Source organism: Ambystoma mexicanum, chromosome 2p (assembly GCF_040938575.1).
Source record: "Ambystoma mexicanum isolate Mex_15411 chromosome 2p, UKY_AmexF1_1, whole genome shotgun sequence".
Taxonomy (NCBI): domain Eukaryota; kingdom Metazoa; phylum Chordata; class Amphibia; order Caudata; family Ambystomatidae; genus Ambystoma; species Ambystoma mexicanum.
In genome coordinates, this window is record NC_090923.1 from 1145981739 (window position 1) to 1146001782 (window position 20044).

General features: G+C 47.2%; 1 protein-coding gene across 2 annotated transcripts in view; it reads left to right on the plus strand.

Moving 5' to 3' along the window:
- Window positions 1-20044, plus strand: part of LOC138567242 (fibulin-2-like) — a 1012531-nt gene that overhangs the window by 448567 nt on the left and 543920 nt on the right. For both annotated transcript variants that reach the window (XM_069645241.1, XM_069645242.1), the window contains exon 3: window positions 13344-13455. In XM_069645241.1, the coding sequence (XP_069501342.1) occupies window positions 13344-13455 (112 nt within the window). The remainder of the gene's footprint in view (window positions 1-13343; window positions 13456-20044) is intronic.

Consider the following 20044-nt stretch of genomic DNA (forward strand, 5'->3'; position numbering starts at 1 on the left):
CGTCCCGGGAGGGCAAAGTTATACGGGGGGTCGCAAAATGTGTGTTTTTCCTCATAGATGTAGTGGAAAAACAATTATGCTTGTGGTACAGGCCAAACCGCTGGAGGGATTTTCGCCAAATTTGCACCAGGAGCGGCGGCTTGGTCCCGCAAGTGTGCTTTTGTAAATTTGGTGTAAATCTGTCCAGTATTTTTTTTAAATGGCCAAAAAGTAAGTAAAAAAAGATTTGTGGTATCTGGGTTTGGTCCACGGACTCATTTCCCTATTCAGTCCACGGACAGACCCCTGTTTTGTCCTGAGGCCATCATGATGTCTGCGGACATCGAACACGCCCGCTGATTGGTTAATAAAAACGCGAGGTGCTTCAAAACTTTTGAAGTGGTCGCCATGTTGAGGTTGTCGCTAGCCGCCTGTTTCTGAAGACATTGCAGTAAAAATATACTGAAAAACAGAACATTGCACTTGTCAAACTAATGAAACTATGTGTAACGCTCACCTGATTCCCGCAGAGGCGCCGGTCTTGACTGGGTGAATGCCGTATCTTCAAAGGTAATGTGTAACACACGGTTGGCTCTTTGGGCTGGACCTCTGTGCACTGTATGTCTGACTCGAAGAGTAAGATGTCTTAGGTAAGTGAACGCCGAGCTCTCCATCTGCCTCGGGGCAGGGTGCAGTAACCAGTTTCTTCACTGGATAAGGGTGCAGGCCTCTTGACCTCAGAGGACTGCTGTCTGTCGTTAACTGCACGAACGGTAAGTTCTGGGCACTTCAAATGTCTTAAAAGTCTTTTGTAATGATATCTCTTGTTTTGCAGGGTTCCGGCGATGGCGGATGCCGGGCTGATGAGAGTTGAGGATCGAACCCGCGTGAGGAATAGAAGCGCCTGGAAGCACGTAAGTAAGCGCTTGTAGCCTGCTTCACGATGCGCACTAACTGTCCCTTTTATCTTGCAGGTACAAGTTCAGAGCTTTAGAGAAGCTGAAGGGTGCTGGAATACCCACTGGATTCGGCGTGGGAAGGAGTAATGGCACGTGAGTAATAAAGTTGCCCAATGTCTTTGAACGCACCTTCTTTTGTCTTTCAGATGCGGGATGCAGCGCCGAAGGCCTCCGGAGCGTGCGAAGAGCTGGTAAGCTTTTGTCTTTCAGATGCCGGAATGCAGTGCGAAGACCTCCGGAGCATGCGAAGAGTAGGTAAGCCTTTGTCTTTCAGATGCCGGAATGCAGCGCCAGGCGTTGGTGACAGCCGATGGACCAGGTAAGAGATGCGCTGCCACTGAAGACCGTAGTGCTAACCTGTTCTTTCTTTGTCTTTACAGGTGCTGCTGAAGACTGGATTCCAGGATGGTAAGCCTTTGTTCCCTTAGGCGCAGGATCAGAAGCAGAAGACACGATGAGCGTTCTGCTGCAGAGAATGCAGAATAACGCAAAGCAAGATTCATCCATCGGGTGTGGTTTAAATAGCCTCCTGTAGTGCTTAGGTGTCTCCTTCCACAGCCACGCCTAGGTAAGAAAAGAGTTCCTGCTTTCCAGAAGAGTTCCAGTGTTCTGAACCTAGGGAGTGGCTCCTGCCCCACCCAACAGGAAAAGTAGTCCCAAACAGAAGAGGATCAGGGGTTCAACTGGCAGGTAAGTAAGCAGCATGGTCTGCTGCATGTAAGTCCACCCAAGCATTATGAGCCCGGCGCTTCCAGCGCTGGGACTGGGCATCTTTATGAGCCTGGTGCCACTGGCGCCAGGACAGGGTCCAAAAGGTCCCAATTGGGACTGGCTGGCACTCGGAACCGGGGTTATGGGTCTGCCTCCAAGGGAGTCGGGCAAGTCCTGATCTTTTGGAAGCAGAGATCATGACAGCACCCCCCCTCAAGGCCCCTCCCAAACCGGGCTTCTCCGGGGGTTTGGGCTTGTTAGGAAATGTTCGATGAAATCTTTTGATTAGACGAGGCGCGTGGACATATTCTGCAGGTTCCCAGGATCTTTCTTGGGGACCGTTGCCTTTCCAGTCAATCAGGTAAAATAGTTTAGATTTGGAGATCTTGGAATCCAGGATGCTTTTGACTTCAAACTCGAGTTCTCCATCAACTAGAATAGGTTTTGGAGATGTAGTTAGTCGGGTTTGAGGTTGCACAGGTTTTAATAGAGAGACGTGGAAGACCGGATGTATCTTCATGTGAGGGGGCAAGTCCAACTTGACCGCTACTGGATTTACTATGGTAGTGATGGAATAGGGACCAAGGTATCTTGGGTTGAATGTGCGTGGTCCTTTTAGAGGTAGATATTTGGTGGATAACCAGACTTGATCTCCTGCTTGATATTGGGGGGCTTCCTTCCGATGTTGGTCTGCTCCTTTCTTGTATTGTTCTTTAGCCCTTTGAAGGTGAGAAACAGCTTCCTTAAAGGCTTGGGTGATTGTAGAATGCAGGTGGTCTACTGCTGGTGTTCCAAGATCTTGGAGTGGATCCAACTCCGAGGTTCGAGGGTGTCTACCATATAAAAGAAAAAACGGGGTCTTCCCAGTTCCCGAGTGGACAGAGTTATTGTAGGCATATTCGGCTATCCAAAGGATATCTTTCCAAGTTTTTTCAGTTTGTTGTAGCATGCAGCGCAAATACTGTTCCAGAGTTTGATTGGTCCTCTCGGTTTGTCCGTCGGTTTGAGGGTGGTGGCTGGTCGAAAGTCTCACATCAATTTGAGCCGACCGACAGCAACTTCGCCAAAAATGAGAAATAAATTGACTACCTCGATCCGAAATTAGAACTGAAGGAAAACTGTGCAGTCGGACGATGTTTTCGAGAAATTCTCGGGCCAGAGTTGCTGCTGTTGGTAAGCCTTTGAGTGGAATGAAATGCGCCATCTTGGAGAATAGGTCCACGATTACTAGGATCGTATTGTATCCGGAGCATGGAGGTAGATCGGTGATGAAGTCCATAGAAAGCGTATGCCAAGGGCGAGGCGGGATGTCAATAGGGCGTAAGAGGCCGGCTGGTTTTTCCTTTTGACTCTTGTTTTGGGCGCATACTCCACAGGACATTATAAAGTCTCTGATATCTTTTTTCCAAGACGGCCACCAGAAGTAGCGCTTGATCTTTTCCGAGGTCTTGGTCATACCGGGATGTCCTTCCATTAAAGAATCGTGATAACAAGAGATTACCTTTTTCTGTAAATCTGTGCTGGGCAGGTATAACCGTTCTTGGAAATATAATAGGTTGTCCTTCACCGTAAAGTCCTTTCCCTGCAGATGCCAATTCTGTATGTCTGCTGGAGTTACCAGTAGCCTGGCTTTATCCTTAACTTCCTCTATGGATTGTGTGGCGATTACACCTAGAATTCTTTGTTCGGGAATGATAGGTACAGGTTTAGGATTGATCAAATGTTCTTCCACTCCCATCCGAGAAAGGGCATCAGCTTTACCGTTTTTTGTACCAAGTCGATAGGTAATTATGAAGTCAAACTCGGCAAAGAATAGTGCCCAACGGAGTTGCCTAGAGGATTGAGCTTTTGCAGTTTTCAAATATTGCAGGTTTTGGTGATCTGTAATCACCGTAACGGTGTGTCGGGCCCCCAGAAGATAATGCCGCCAAGCCTTAAAGGCGGACTTGATAGCTAGAAGTTCCTTATCAGTAATAGTGTAATTGATTTCAGGAGGCGAGAATTTGCGGGACCAAAATGCCACGGGATGCAACTGATTGGTTACTGGGTCCTTTTGTGATAGAACTGCCCCCATGGCAAGGCTCGAAGCATCAGTTTCAACGATGTAGGGGAGTTCTGGGCGAGGATGTTTTAAGATCGGTGCAGAGATAAATCTAGTCTTCAAATCCTGGAAAGCTTGTTCCGCCTTGGTAGACCATTCAAAACGTTTGTTTTTCTTTAACAAGGCGGTGATGGGCTGGACTATTCTAGAGAATTCGGGGATAAACCTGCGGTAAAAGTTAGCGAAGCCTAACATGCTTTGAACACCTTTTACGGAGGATGGCGATGGCCATTTGAGAATTGCATCGACCTTCTTTGAATCCATACGCACTCCGCTAGGTGATAATATGAATCCCAAGAATTCAACTTCAGTCACGTTGAAAACACATTTTTCCAACTTAGCGAAAAGTTTGTGTTGCCGCAAACTCTCAAGGACCATTTTCACGTGTTTCCGATGTTCAGTTTCCGATGAAGAATAAACGAGGATGTCGTCAATGTAAACAACAACACACACATCTATGAGCTCTCTGAGGACATCGTTCATAAAATATTGAAAGGCGGCCGGGGCATTGCAAAGTCCGAAGGGCATGACCTGATATTCAAATAGCCCATACTTGGTGCGGAAGGCCGTCTTCCATTCATCGCCCTCTTTTACTCGTACCAAGTGGTAGGCTCCTCTAAGATCCAGCTTTGTATATATGCATGCTTTTCTGACTTGGTCCAGGAGTTCAGGGATCAAAGGTAACGGATATCTATTCTTAACGGTGATCTGGTTCAGGGCGCGATAATCTATACAAGTTCTAAGGTCCCCTTCTTTTTTTGGAACGAAGAACAAAGCTGAGGAAGCAGGGGACTTGGAAGGACGAATAAACCCATTCGCTAGGTATTGATCCAGGTATTGTCGGAGGTGAAGATTCTCAGGCTCGGTGAGGGCATAAATTCTACTACAAGGAGGAGTAGATCCAGGTATCAGGTCTATCTGGCAGTCATAAGACCTATGAGGAGGTAGAGAGTTAGCCTGATCCTTCCGGAAAACATCTTGGAATTCTAGGTATTCAGGAGGTAACTGGGGAGCCTCCGAGGAAATTGCTGCCAGGTCGAGGGTGACAAGTAGAGACACATTCTGGAAACTGAACCGTTCTTGCTCGCCAATCGATCTGAGGATTGTGCTTCTCTAACCAAGGAATTCCTAGAATAATCTGGAACTGAGGGGCCTTGATCACATCGAACACGATCTTCTCATGGTGTCCATCTTGACTTACTAGCGTCACTTCTTGGGTGGTATGCGTTACTGGTCCGGAGGCTATCTCCGTACCATCCACCGTAGTAATGACGTCCTTTACAGCCTTTGGACAAAGAGTCAGATTCATCCTCAAAACCATTTCATGATCCACATAATTGCCGATGGCACCGCTGTCGACGTAAGCTTCAATCGCATGTAATCGATCCGGATGTTCAGGGCTAATGAGGACCATAGGTATCACGAAATGCGAGGTCACGGAACTGGTTTTAACGCTCGGCAAGAGGACCTCTATTCTTGTCGGGCGAGGTCGTTTCCCTGCTCAGAGTTTGTGACCCTGGTAACTGCAGCTCCTACTGCCTTCTTGGCTGGTTTCACCGGACAGTCTCGAAGAAAGTGCCCCGAGTTTCCGCAATAGAGGCATAATTGCAGCTGTTTTCTCCTTTCCCGCTCCTTTTGTGTTAGTGGTCCTTTCAGGCCCCCTATTTGCATGGGTTCCCCGGAGTCTACTCCTTTGGTAGGAGTTGGTGGTTTGGAAAATACTCGAGCATCAAACTTGGAACGATCGGCCTTCCTGTTCTGCACTCTGTGGTCAATTTGAACGACTAAGTCAATATAGTCCGAACAGTCTTGCGGGGGATTCACTACTTGGGCAAACACATCTTTGAGCTCTCCACGTAGACCTCTATAAAACAGCGTAATCCTTTTGTCCTCAGGCCATCGAGTTTCCACTATCAGTCTGTTGAAAGACGCAATATAAGCCAAAAGGTCTTGATTACCCTGTCGCAATGAAAGGAGCTCATCGTCCAAGGCCTGCCCCTGTGAATGTCTTGCAAACAGTTTTTCCATACTGAGCTGAAAAGCTTGAAAATAATGGAGAACCGGATCATCTTGATTAACTAGAGGGATCGACCAGTCTGCCGCATTGCCACTAAGGTACGAAAGCACGAAAGCTACCTTAGCTTGATCAGTTGGAAAGGCTGCTGGCCGGCATAAGAAGTGCAACCGGCACTGATTAATAAATACTGCAAACCTCTTTGGGTCACCAGAAAATCGTTCGGGCGGAGCCAGAGGTACATTCCCAGGTAGGTTGATCTGCACTGGGTTCATAGAGGATGTTGAAGGAAGATTTGCCCCTGATGCGGGTATTGGAGTTTGTCCGGCTTGTGACTGTAGCAATTGTCTAGCGAGATCGTCTGTTCGCTCCTTGGAAATAATCAGTTCCCTTCTTAGAGCATTCGTTTCCTGACAGGCTGCATGCACTTCTGCTCTTAGTTCCCCAAGTAACTGGGCTAGCTGGTCAGTATCCGAGGTTTCCATAGCGCCTGGGTGGGAGTTTTGCGGTAGGCTTTGCGTTCTGTAACGCTCACCTGATTCCCGCAGAGGCGCCGGTCTTGACTGGGTGAATGCCGTATCTTCAAAGGTGATGTGTAACACACGGTTGGCTCTTTGGGCTGGACCTCTGTGCACTGTATGTCTGACTCGAAGAGTAAGATGTCTTAGGTAAGTGAACGCCGAGCTCTCCATCTGCCTCGGGGCAGGGTGCCGTAACCAGTTTCTTCACTGGATAAGGGTGCAGGCCTCTTGACCTCAGAGGACTGCTGTCCGTCGTTAACTGCACGAACGGTAAGTTCTGGGCACTTCAAATGTCTTAAAAGTCTTTTGTAATGATATCTCTTGTTTTGCAGGGTTCCGGCGATGGCGGATGGCGGGCTGATGAGAGTTGAGGATCGAACCCGCGTGAGGAATAGAAGCGCCTGGAAGCACGTAAGTAAGCGCTTGTAGCCTGCTTCACGATGCGCACTAACTGTCCCTTTTATCTTGCAGGTACAAGTTCGGAGCTTTAGAGAAGCTGAAGGGTGCTGGAATACCCACTGGATTCGGCGTGGGAAGGAGTAATGGCACGTGAGTAATAAAGTTGCCCAATGTCTTTGAACGCACCTTCTTTTGTCTTTCAGATGCGGGATGCAGCGCCGAAGGCCTCCGGAGCGTGCGAAGAGCTGGTAAGCTTTTGTCTTTCAGATGACGGAATGCAGTGCGAAGACCTCCGGAGCATGCGAAGAGTAGGTAAGCCTTTGTCTTTCAGATGCCGGAATGCAGCGCGAGGCGTTGGTGACAGCCGATGGACCAGGTAAGAGATGCGCTGCCACTGAAGACCGTAGTGCTAACCTGTTCTTTCTTTGTCTTTACAGGTGCTGCTGAAGACTGGATTCCAGGATGGTAAGCCTTTGTTCCCTTAGGCCCAGGATCAGAAGCAGAAGACACGATGAGCGTTCTGCTGCAGAGAATGCAGAATAACGCAAAGCAAGATTCATCCATCGGGTGTGGTTTAAATAGCCTCCTGTAGTGCTTAAGTGTATCCTTCCACAGCCACGCCTAGGTAAGAAAAGAGTTCCTGCTTTCCAGAAGAGTTCCAGTGTTCTGAACCTAGGGAGTGGCTCCTGCCCCACCCAACAGGAAAAGTAGTCCCAAACAGAAGAGGATCAGGGGTTCAACTGGCAGGTAAGTAAGCAGCATGGTCTGCTGCAGGTAAGTCCACCCAAGCATTATGAGCCCGGCGCTTCCAGCGCTGGGACTGGGCATCTTTATGAGCCTGGTGCCACTGGCGCCAGGACAGGGTCCAAAAGGTCCCAATTGGGACTGGCTGGCACTCGGAACCGGGGTTATGGGTCTGCTTCCAAGGGAGTCGGGCAAGTCCTGATCTTTTGGAAGCAGAGATCATGACACTATGTCTGTGGAGGTGATGGGTGATGAAGATGGGATGGGATATGGCCATAAAAAGTCAAAAAACAGGTGGTTTTTCACTTTGAAGTCTGAAAACAGTCGAGATGTTCAGGGATGACCCTGTGATGTTCACGAACATCTCAAGTGTTTGGGGATATCCATCCATATTTCTGCATTACATGGTTGGTGAAAAATAGTTTTTGGATGGCTTATAACTTTGGTGACACTTAATGAAACTGCATGGAATTTTGCAATATCATGTTGGACCTGACCCTGAATGGTTCTGCAAAGTCTGGTGCTGTTTTGCCAACAGGGAGCAAAATTAGAGGGCGCGGGGTCGCTAAATATTTGAAAGACTTATAAATTTGGTGCCGTTTGACGAATCTGCACAAACGTTTGCAAAAAGATTTTAGATCCAGATTTGAATGTTTTTGCAAAGTTTGGTGGGGTTTTGTCAAGAGGGCAAAATTAGAGGGGTGGTCTTAACATTTTTCGATGGCTTATAACTTCGTTGCTCTTTGACGAATGTGCACAAAAGATTTTGGTAAGATTGATTTTGATGTGCAAAGTCTGAATGGATTTTGTCAAGTGGGAGCTACGTTATATGACTATTTTATGCACGTACATTTTGACACTTATCAAAAAATTAAACATTGACGGATTTGCAGCAAATTCATGCAAGGAGCATTGGCAAGGACCTGAAAGCATGGTTTTGGAAATGTGTCTGTGTTTTATTTTTTGAAAAGTATCGTAATGTAGGTACAAAAAATAGTGATATACCTTTTGTGACTGTGGCCATGGGCAGTGGCCGGGTTGTCTGAGTCATGGCCAAAGTCCATGACTTGGACAATGACCGCGAGGGACTGGCAATGGGGTTAAAGTGGGCATGGCCACCAGGGACCGGCTATCATGTAATGTTTTTCAAAATTGTGATAGATTGAATGGGAAAATAAATTCTGCTAGTGGCTAAAGCCCAAAGTGCTGGACAGAACTGCATCAACAGACCGCTGCGACTACCGCTGCATACACTGCAAGCCCCAACGTGCTCCAAGACAATGCTAATCAGCAGATAATTACTGAGCATGCCGAACCAGGTGGCCAAATGGTCACCAGGCCATCCCTCCAAATCATCAACCACCCTTATTTGAGACCATACCAGGATAAGATATTGGGATTGCATCCTGGACTCATTTCCACAACCTCTCAGCAAAGACTCGCCCACAATGCACACACCTTAAGAAAGACCCTAGAGCGTCAAAACACGTGTCGGCTGACTTCTAACACTAAATATAGAACCACCAATGGTTTTCAAGACTGCTTTATTATGACAACAGTTACTTATTGAATAACCCAGCTCGCAGGTGAACAGGGCTCCCTCTCCTATTGGAAACCTAACCCTTCAAGAAGGAAGGGTACCTTCACAAAAGAAGCCCATCACGAACAGCAGGATAATCCAATTAAAGTACTAGATCAAGCGCAGTCATCTACCCATTCTACCACCCTGCAATGACTTAATATTTTTGTACTCTGATTTGCTTATTGGGGCATGCGGCATGGCCAAAGCCATATGTTTGAATGGGAAAAAATGATCTGCTTGCGGCTACAACCTGAAGTGCTGGACTGGATTACAACACACCTGCGTGAGGAGCGTCAGCAAAGACCTGAAAGCATGCCTTTTCAAATCTGCCTTGTGTTTTATATTCCCAAAGTGTCAAGATGTAAGTACAGAAAATAGTGATATAACTTTGGTGCATGGACAGTGGGACTGGTCCTCAGCAAGGACGAATGGCTACTCTGATTTACTTATTGGGGCGTGCAGCATGGCCGAGTGCTGGACAGGATTGCATCAAAATTGTGCAAGTAGCCTCAGCAAGGACCTGAAAGCATGCTTTTGCAAATCTGTCCTGTGTTATAACTTTGCTGCAAAGACAAATGTCTACTCTGCTTTGCCGAAGCCCATTCTTCATGGATTGTGGAGACTGGCCATGCACTGTCCATTGGTCATATTATGAGGGTATAGTGGACACTGAACAAGGATGCAGGGTAGGCGCAATGGATAACGGGGTGGTCTGGTGGGGCTGGGGTCATGGTCAAGCCTCGCGCCCTAGGCAATTCAACCATGACTTGCATCCCCAGCATGCACTGCTGATAACGACACACATCAGTATGTGTTGAAAAAATATGTTTGCTAAAGGAGGGTTACAGTTATTTCATATATGTTAAAAGAGGAATTATTAATAACTTCTTTACAGTATAATGTATGCAAGATCATGAAACATTTTCACTCATAAAAACCTATGAAATTCATAGAAACAAAGGGAAGTTGTGGTTAAGTTGCTCTAATAAAAGCCTATGAAATTCAGTGAAAAAACTTTGTTAAAGGGACTTTATGGTTACAAGTAAAACCGAAAACTACCAGAAATTCGACAGCTATGGTAAGCTAAGCAACCATAACTCACGCCACTACCGTGCACTGCTACGACTAACGCTCATGACATCAAAAATGTCAAGTGATGACATCACATATGAAATTTGTTTTGATGAAAAGTCCCTATAAAGGGTTGTGTTTATAATGTTGGTAACAAGATGTCAGGGGTGATCGGGAGACCCATCATGAACTACTTAATGTAGTCAACAATGTACTCATCTAAACAAAACATTATATTGGAGTGTTGTTGTTAATACAGGAACCTAATCATACATACAGAAAGCATGTACCATAGAAGTACAATATTTTTTATCTGGTAATTTTGGATAGTCAAATAATGAATGCTATCTCATCAGAGTTTTTAGTAATGTTAAACATGGAATAAATAGATAACAATTCAAGACTTACTAGATACTTGTGGTAGTACAAACAATACATATGAAGACTGACAATGCATACAAATCATAGGCACATACAGGGAAACTAATGTAAGGGAAGGAAGAAAAACATCACCAGAAAATGACAATAACATTAAAGAGCATCATAATCTATATACATTGTGTGTTTGAGACCTGCTTATTGCCCCACATATGTGCACCATGAGCTGAGACCAAACCCTAAGGAAAGTACCTTAAGAACATACACAATGGTTAACATCTTTACAACACATTTTCAATTTTCATTTTCTGACTGTCAGTGAACAAAACCGCCTGGCCTAGATATGTCAGTGAACCAAAGGAAGTGGCCCAGGTATGTGATGTCATCAGTGATGTTATCAATGACATTTGTGATGTCATCTTTGATGTCCTGGGAGTAAGTTTTACTTGTAACCTTAACGTCCCTTTAACAACGTTTTTTCACTGAATATTTTATATATATATATTTCAGCCGAATAAATCCATAACCTTGAATGCAATGGTACAACATTTGGAAATAAGAAAATGTGTCTCCTTTTGTCTGCAGATAATGGGGCTCATTACAAGTATGCCGGTCCGGAAACAACGGTGCTGGCAAGCTTACCGGCACCGTTGTTTCCAGACCAGCATACTGAAGATCTGCCTGCCGGAGCTACCATGGCTTACAGGTCTGCCTATCGGGCACAGCGGCCACGGTAGGCCGACTGTCACGGAAGCACTGACACCATTAGCAACGGCGCCGGTGCTTCCTTGGTCTCCACTCTCATAGAGTCTTATGGGACTCTATGGGAATGTGGAACAACATTTTACCGGTGCCTGACTTTCTGGCCCGTCAGGGTTGTAATTCCCCGGTGTCACCAGGAAGTCAGGCGCGGGTAAATATTTATCGGTCCGGCAGCATCCCGCCTGTAGCCATGGCACGGTTACCGCCGGACGCCTAATGAGCACCAATGTCTCTGGGCAACAATTTAAGGCTTTATTGTGGTGAAACGGCACTTGCAGTGAATCTGGAAAAAACGTCCTCCATAGTATGAAATAAAGCAAAGAAAGCCAGTCTGCTAGCACTGCGAAAAGAGCGCTCACTTTGACATCTGTGCAGACCCTGCTGACGCAGGTTCGAATCCCGGCAGGGCCAAACTCAGCCTTTCATCCTTCCGAGGTCCATAAATGAGCACCACACACCGTGGGTAATAATAAGCAGCGCTCAGATACCTGAGGGTTCGTAGCGCTATATAAATGCTACATTATTATTAATAAAGAAAAGTAGCCATTTAGATTTAAGAAAGCAACAGTGTGTGGATCAGTTCGACTGCGCAGGTCTAGGATAAGCCAAGTTGAGGGAGGGAACTGCTCCCCTGGCCAATGTGCAGGAGTTCTACTGCTTTTCCATGAAGACATTTGCAGGGAAAGTAGTTGCAGAAGCCTTGCAAGTCCAAAAGGTTCAGGCAAACACTGCTGCGCTTTATAGGGCAGAGATCTGGGGTCGAGGAAGCTACATGACCTAGAATTAGCTGAAAAGAGTGTTTTAAAGAACCGATTGTGCCTCTATAAAAGCGCACCCACAATGCACCGTTTCTCTAGAATTGGGCATTCGGCCTACGAATACTGCCCGCCTGCCTGTGGCTAAAAATGAGCCTGTTCTGGCTGAGAATGAACATGGCGGAAGAGTAAGGACTCCACAGGGAAGTGGTATGGGCACTCATCCTGCAGACAGACCCCTTCCCACCCCCCACTGAAAAAGGATTGCGTTAGTAAAATGTCTGCTTTTTAACCTTAATTTGTCACACCTTTGGAGTTAGAACAATAATTTCACAAAAACTGAAAGAGAGGGAATGAAGAGCCTTTTTGAGGATTGGCCGCTGAATCATTTGATCAATAGCCCAGCTGGTGGCACGCAGACTGGGCATTATTTAGGTTTTAAGACCACCTTGGGATGTGGGCTATATTTAAAGTGGTTGGGGTGCCCCCAGCAACGTGCTTTTCATGCTGAATTCCGTTGTTTTTTTTATTCCCACTGGCTACTTTAGAGAGCAAATGGCACTTGAATAGTTCTGATAAATGTGTGTATGGTTTGCACTTTAGCTAGGGAAAGAATGGCGCACTTTATGTCCCATTGCACGCGCTCTATTCATCGCTCCGGAAGCACTCCTTCCTGTATAACACTTACTGTCTGTGAGCCAGAAGATATCAGGAACAAGAGGCGCATTAGTTCTTCTGACAACGGCTAATGATTATCGGGTGACTATAGCAACTGCACAATTTGTGATCTTGGCTTGCCAGCGTCGTATGGAAGTTATGCATTTTGTTTTATAATTATTATTAGAATGATTATCCTGCTCGCCTTTGTTCTCCTTTGTCTCTTCTAAATTTTAGTTAAACTTGTTTATGCTTCAGGTGGGTTCTGCTCGGTGCGTGAACAGTTTTCCTAAAATGGAGTTCTGAATTGCCAATTATCACCCTGTTTCGTCGAGTTGCTAATCGCGATGATAGCAGTGGGGGCGGGCAGGGGGCATCTGTTGATGGTAGTGCCGCGGCCCTCCATAAAGGCCCTCGCTTCGTTGGGCCCTCCTTGGGCTGGCAGGCGATTTGTGGCAGGTCCAACCCATCGCCTTGGCCAATATAGCCTTTATATGCAAAAAAAAGTTGCGCCTATCTCGATGTGTGGTGTGGGTCCAAATGTTGAGGCAGAAAAAAACTATGCACCTAAGAACCGAATGCTGGCCCTGAAACAACCGTTAGGTTGCCCCACACACGTCAATCATTTGCAGCTGACAGGTGGCGCTGCACTGTAGGTGGGAACGAAGCTGCGTGCCCTGAACTGATGTCCTGTGTGTGCTTCTCCGCAGAGAGGTTCCGGAGCAGACTGGAGGAATGCTGTGCTGCTGGCCGCCAGTGGCGGGAGCAGGGCAAGCAATGCTTGGACATGACTCCCTGTCCCCGGGACGCAGGCCCCTGCTGGTGAGTATTCTCCAGGTGAGTCTGCTGGAGTCTGTACCCTGCTATACCCCCCCCCCCTATCTGGTCTCAAGCTCTGCCTCCCTTTTTCCCTCCACGTACGCCCACTGTCTCTTGCCCACAAACTGGGGGAGGTCAGTGACTGTTCTTCTGTCCACTAATCACTGCAGACGAGCAGGCGGAATGGTCGGAAAGACGTGTGTGCATACACTCTGCCCTGCTGCACAGCCACTGAGCAGTTTTTTTAGTGTAAATATCACTTACGCTATAACGACGTGTTTGATTGGCTGTACCAGTTGGTGATGGCTTTCCACCCAAGCTAATATACTCGAGCGCACCAACGTCCTTTAACACGGGCGACAGGGCCTTAGCCCCCGAGCAGGCCTGCCAAACTCACTAGTGAACGCCTCGACACGATATCTGAGGTTATTATGGCAAGTGTGGGGCCTATGCATTCACACACAAAATACGTCAAAACATATGGTTACCGTGGAAATAGCAACTGGGGCTCGCCTCTCTCATTTGCATGGTGGCGGTGATGAGAGGGAAATGGCGTGCAGGGGGAGGTGCGGCCACAGAGCACAGAGGTGGCCATGCAGATGGATTTTATAACTTTGCAGGGGAGCGAGGAAGGAGAGAATCGGTGGGGTGCTTGAGGGGTGCTATATGGCTGTTACCAGAGCAGCGAGCCACTTGCTCAGAACACAGGATTATACCAGAAGGTATGGCCTGTGCTCTGAGCAATTTGATTGGCTGTGGTACCCGCCCCAAGTGCAAATCATTAATAACCACGGGTTGCTTTCTAGAGGAACTACAAACCATAGGTATAACCCCCCTGGGCTACAGAACCGCCCTTCCCAAAAGAGAAACACTCACATGTAGTATTGGACAGGTCCACACATCACATGAGAGAGAAGAGTGGAGTTTGTTAATGTGGCCTTGAACCTGTGCTAAATTAAGAAGCTGAGAACCGGGGTGCATACTTGTTATATACCGACCGAGGTCGGGTGCAGGAAATAAGGCAGAAAAATAATTAATAAGACGATTGCAATAATACGCAGGAGCCAGGCAGATTGGCGTCTTATTTCTTTATTCGTCAGTGCCGAGCTGGCGCCTGAGGTGGTGACCCCACCTCTTCCTGCATACCAAATGGACACAGCCCACAACAAACAACAACAATAGAAATGGGACTTGACTCCCATTTAAACAAGGTTATTAACATGGATGAAGGACACAACAATACTGAGGGTGCCCTAGAACATAGAACCATGCTCCTCGAAGTTGTTGTTGCCCATGTGCCTTGTCCCCAAAGGATCCTCACGCAGTAATATAGGGGGGATAAGAAAGCACAGAGGGGACCTAGCGAGTCACAAAACAATATGTGTCGTCTGGGCCCTACTAAGGGTCTGGCACACACGTAGCCTAGACTGTGCGGGTAGCTAAGCAACGTTTGAAAGACACGTGACCTCTGCAACTAACGGAGTGGCGAAGCAGATGCGGGCGCGTCGTCGTACCCATAATGGAATGGGGAAGAATACCTAATCCCCCGCACTATCGTGAGTGGGGGTTTAGATTCTATTAAAGACAAGGAGGTGAGTATTATGCCAACAATCTTTACTACTGACATAAAATAGCAGCAAGAAAAACATTTTTGTTAACTTTTTCCATTATAACAAAAAAACACAAAGTTCAAATAACACATTTGAAACTCCCAATCCAAGATGGGGTTAGCCCATAGTCCAACATCCAATCAGGATGAACCCACCCCCATATATGTCCTTTCCTCTAACGGCAACTCCTCTTCTGAAGCTGCAATGACGCTTGAAAAGCAAAACATAACACCACCAGGAACCAAAGAAACAGTCCAGTAAACATCCAGGCTTTGTTTCCAAATAACCACAGCCGAAGAAGGCACCCGAGGTAATCAACCCGAAGCTGAAAAAAGGAGATAGATGTTAAAAACCTGGGTGGGAGGGCAGGATAATACTCGCCTCCTTGTCTTTAATAGAATCTAAACCCCCACTCACGATAGTGCAGGGGATTACGTATTCTATGGCACGACAAGGAGGCTCATATTATGCAAGTTTAAAGCCCTTGCATCACATTAAACATTACATGATCAATCCGTTTATGATAACAAGTTTTAAAAGTAGATTCCCTGGACCAGTCAGCCGCCTTGAGAATTTGTTCCAAACCTCCCCCAAGGAGAGCGGCCTTAGAGGCCATGGCTCCTCTAACTGAATGAGCCCCAAAACAGGAAATGTCAGTACCAGATTCCTGCATTATCCACCTAAGCCACCTCGCTAGGGAAGCAGAGGACACTGCCTTGTAAGGCTTATAATATGAAATAAGCAGCTGAAACAAACAATGAACTACACATAACTTGACATTTTCGGGAAATGCTGGATATGAAACAGAAGAAATCATATTTTTTGTTCTCCTAGTAATAAAAAAGGTTACTCCCTGTGGCGAGAAAATCTTATTGTCCACATCCAGTGCTCTAATGTCCGACACCCTCTTAATAGAGACCAAGCATAAGAGCATTGTTGACTTTGAAAAAAGCTGTTGTAGAAATCTTGATTATGAGGCCATGATATAAACAAATCCAGGACCTTACTCACATCCCACAAAACTGAATACCGAGGTTTAGGGGGAACTTTAACCCTAATGGATTTAAGAGCCTTTCTGACGAGGAAATGTTTACCCACTGATTCTCCTTTTACCAAAACATGACCACGGGAGATCGCTGACTGAAACCCATTAATTGTCCGATAGGCCTTACCCTCCTTAAACAATTCTACCAGAAAGTTTACTACTTCTACTGGAGGAGCAAAAACGGGATTGAGGTGCCTAACCAAACACCAGCTAACCCAGCGACCCCATGCTGATGAATAACCTGTCTTGGTGGAGGCTGCCCAGGAATCCCTGATGACCCCAATAGAGTCCTGCAAAAGACCTCTGAAGCACCAGGATGTGCTGAAATCTTCCAAACCATAAGGGAAAGATGTCCCTGCAGGACCAGGTTGTGAGGGAGACCCGCCGGGTCCGTCAGGAGGAGGGGATGAGATGTCAAGAGGCGAGGGAAATCCACCGACAGCTCTAGGAGAGCGGGAAACCAAACCTGAGAAGGCCAAAACGGGGTCACCATTACCAAGGAAGCTCGCTGTCTGCGTATTTGCACCAGAGCTCTGGCTATCATGGCGAAAGGAGGGAAGGCATAAGAAAGATGGACCGACCAGTCTTGAAGCAATGTATCGGTGGTTAGGGCCCGAGGGTCTGGTCTCCAACTGTAGAATCTGGGAACCTGACAGTTGAGACGGGATGCAAAGAGGTCCATGTGAATGGGGTCCTAAAGAGATTGAATCAATGCAAACACCTGTCTGTCCAGCATCCAGTCGCTGCTGTCGTGAAGGTAACGGGAATTCCAATCCGCTATAGCATTGCTCGACCCTGGAAGGTACTCTGCCTGGAGTATAATGTTTCTGTCTAGGCAATAGTGCCAGTATTCCCTTGCAAGATCCGCTAGAGCCTTCGAGCTGGTCCCCCCCAGATGGTTGAAATATCGAACCGCTGAAACATTGTCCATCCGGAGGAGGACACAACAATTCCCCTGATCCTTTAGAAGGCTCTTGACTGCAAAGGAACCCGCCAGTAATTCCAGGCAATTTATATGAAGTAGCGATTCCTGATTGGACCATTTCCCCCCGTGGAAATGTGACCTACTCTGGCCCCCCAGCCGGATCTGCTTGCGTCTGACTCGAGAACCACATCCGGAGAAGGCCCAAAAATCGCCCTGCCATTCCAGGCATTCATATGATTGAGCCACCACATTAGTTCCAATCTGGCTTCCCGATCCAGTTTTACCCTCTGAGCATAAGATAGGCTTTTGCGCAGGTGTTTTCCCTTGAGGCGCTGAAGCGCCCTGTAATGCAGAGGTGCTGGGAAAATCGCCTGAATAGATGCTGACAACATCCCTACCACCCTTGCTAACTGGCGAAGGGAAACCTCCCCCAGCCTGAGAATGAGGCGTATTTCTTTCCGAATCTTCAAAAGTCCGGAACCCGGGAGAAGAAGGATGCACTCTTTGGAATCGATATTGAAGCCCAGAAATTGGATGCATTGAGTAGGAGAGACAATGGACTTCTTTGCATTTAGAACAAACCCTAGATCTTGCAACAGGGATATTGTGAGATCTAACTGGTCCTGAAGGGATTGGCGATCTTGAGCTAAGAGGAGAATATCGTTCAGATAAATGATGCTCCTGACCCCCTTCGACCTGAGAAAAGCCATCACCGGCTTCATTAATTTGGTGAAACACCACGGGGCTGATGATAGGCCGAACGGGAGAGAAGCGAATTGCCAAATGCGACCCCCCCAGTGAAACTGAAGGAACTCCTGATGAGGGGGAAACACAGGGACTACCAGATACGCGTCCTTGAGATCCAATTTTACCATCCAATCCCCAGGAAGCAGAGTATCTCTCAGACGATGAATACCCTCCATTTTGAAATGATGGTAAACCACAAAGGCGTTGAGAGCCTTCAGGTTTATCACCGGACGGAAACCCTCGTCGGGCTTTGGGACCAGAAAAATCGTACTGATGAACTGGGAAGCTCTGAATGTGGCCAGGACCACTGCACCCTTGAAAATCAGATCCTGAACCTCCGCATTCACCAGTTTTTGCTTTTCCTGATTAAACACCAGGGGTGGAGGGGGAAAGAGCTGACACGGAGGGGAGTAGAACTCTATCTGAAACCCCCGCACTGTCTGTAAGACCCAAGGATCTGCTGTAAGATTTTTCCATTGCTGAAAGAATCGCCCCAACCTGCCCCCCAAACCTCTGTGGGAAGAAACTCTTACGAAACGATTCAATACCTGGAGCGGATCTCGCTCTACCGGAACCTCTGCCATTCCGACCTCCATTGATTTCCTCTTTGGGGGTAGAAGGTCTGCGCACCTCTAGCAGAGGAGGAATGATGGGCCCATCTGGAGGCGTATTGCTGAGGTCTGGCAGAGCCCCTGAAGGAGGAACGACCAGAGGAGCGGGCTCTTCCTCTTCCGGCCCTGTCAAAAATTCGGGGTGCAAAAACCTTTCTAATATTTGTCTGGGCCTTGTCCAAGGCTGTAAAAGTATGGACGTAAGATGACAAATCCTTTATAAACTTGTCTCCAAAGAGATTCCCTTGGGCTTATGGACCAGCCTCCCCCTCCGCCATATCCTGGAGTCAATACGTCTTAGTAGTGCCTTGCGCCTTTCCTTAGAAATGCATGAGTTAGCATTGCCGAGCAGGCAAATAGAACGCTGAACCCAGCCTCTGAGTGCTTCAATGTCAATTTGTGACTCATGAACAGCCGCTTCCTCTGCCAGTTCGAAAATTTGGGTCAAGGGCCCCAATACATCTAGAAGTTTATCCTGACAGGTCCTAAGGGCCCCATGCACCCCCTTTTTAGGATCCTTACCCCTTTGGGAAAGAAAGGCCAACATGGAGTGGTCAATACTAGGGGTTATCGCCACCTTATCCGGGATGACGGGACGGGGACATTCTGAGCACAGCTTACTCCTATCCTCATTGGGGAGAGCCCTCCTAACCCAATGATGAAGGAAAGAGGATACAGCCTCTGATGGACGCCACTCCGCCGAGCGTGGGTGTTGTATTAAAGAGGGGTCAAAGAACGGCACACCACTGCCATCTAACAGCTGTTCACTAACAGGTTGTGACACATCAGGAGCGGCTACCCTTCTTTTCCTCCTCTTAGGAGGGGAATCGGAATCCTCCGAGGACTCAGGAGATGACAACGGGGAAGCAACCACTCTAATAGGGGCAGAAGTCTGGGATACCCCTTCACTGAACTTACGTTTGAGGGTCCTAACCGGGGAACCCGGGGAAGAAGAGCTTAAAACCGGGCTGGATTGCCATTGCAATTGCTTGGTTTTTGAAGTGCACTTTCTGGGGGCTATCGAAGGGTCCCTGCGCAGGGCCCGGGTGGAAATCCGAAATTTTATTTATTAGCCTGTCAAAGGCTGAGGCAAGGGTAGAATTTAAATTCCCCAGAGCAAAATCCATAGAATCCCTTATTTCTCTAGAGACCGAAGGAGGAGGAGCTACTGTAGGGTCCCCGAACCCCCTCATAACCCCATCTTCACTGGGCTTGTCTGTTTTCTTCGAAGCAACTCTGACCTGGGCACACGCATCCCCATAAGGCACCCCTTCAGATCCCTTTGTAGACTGCATTATTGAAAAAGGGAAAAAGAAAATAAGAATATATATATATATATATGTAAACCAACTTAATCACACCCCCAGTGCACTGTGACTAAAAGAAGGACCTAGCAGGTCTGACAGAAAAACTTCCACTTAATTAATGTAGAACACTAATGTGTACACACACATATGCCAACTACCAACTGGTGTTGGAGAAAACCTGTGTAAACAGGCACAAATCAAAGTGGAGGCAAAGCCACCCAAACACGCGTGTCCAAAGCTGTATGAAAATATCCACATCAAAGAGAAGCGACGCCGAGCAGGCGAACGCTTCCAGGAGAGCTTCTGACCAGAAGCGGGACTACGCTACGTGGTGCAGAAAAACGCTT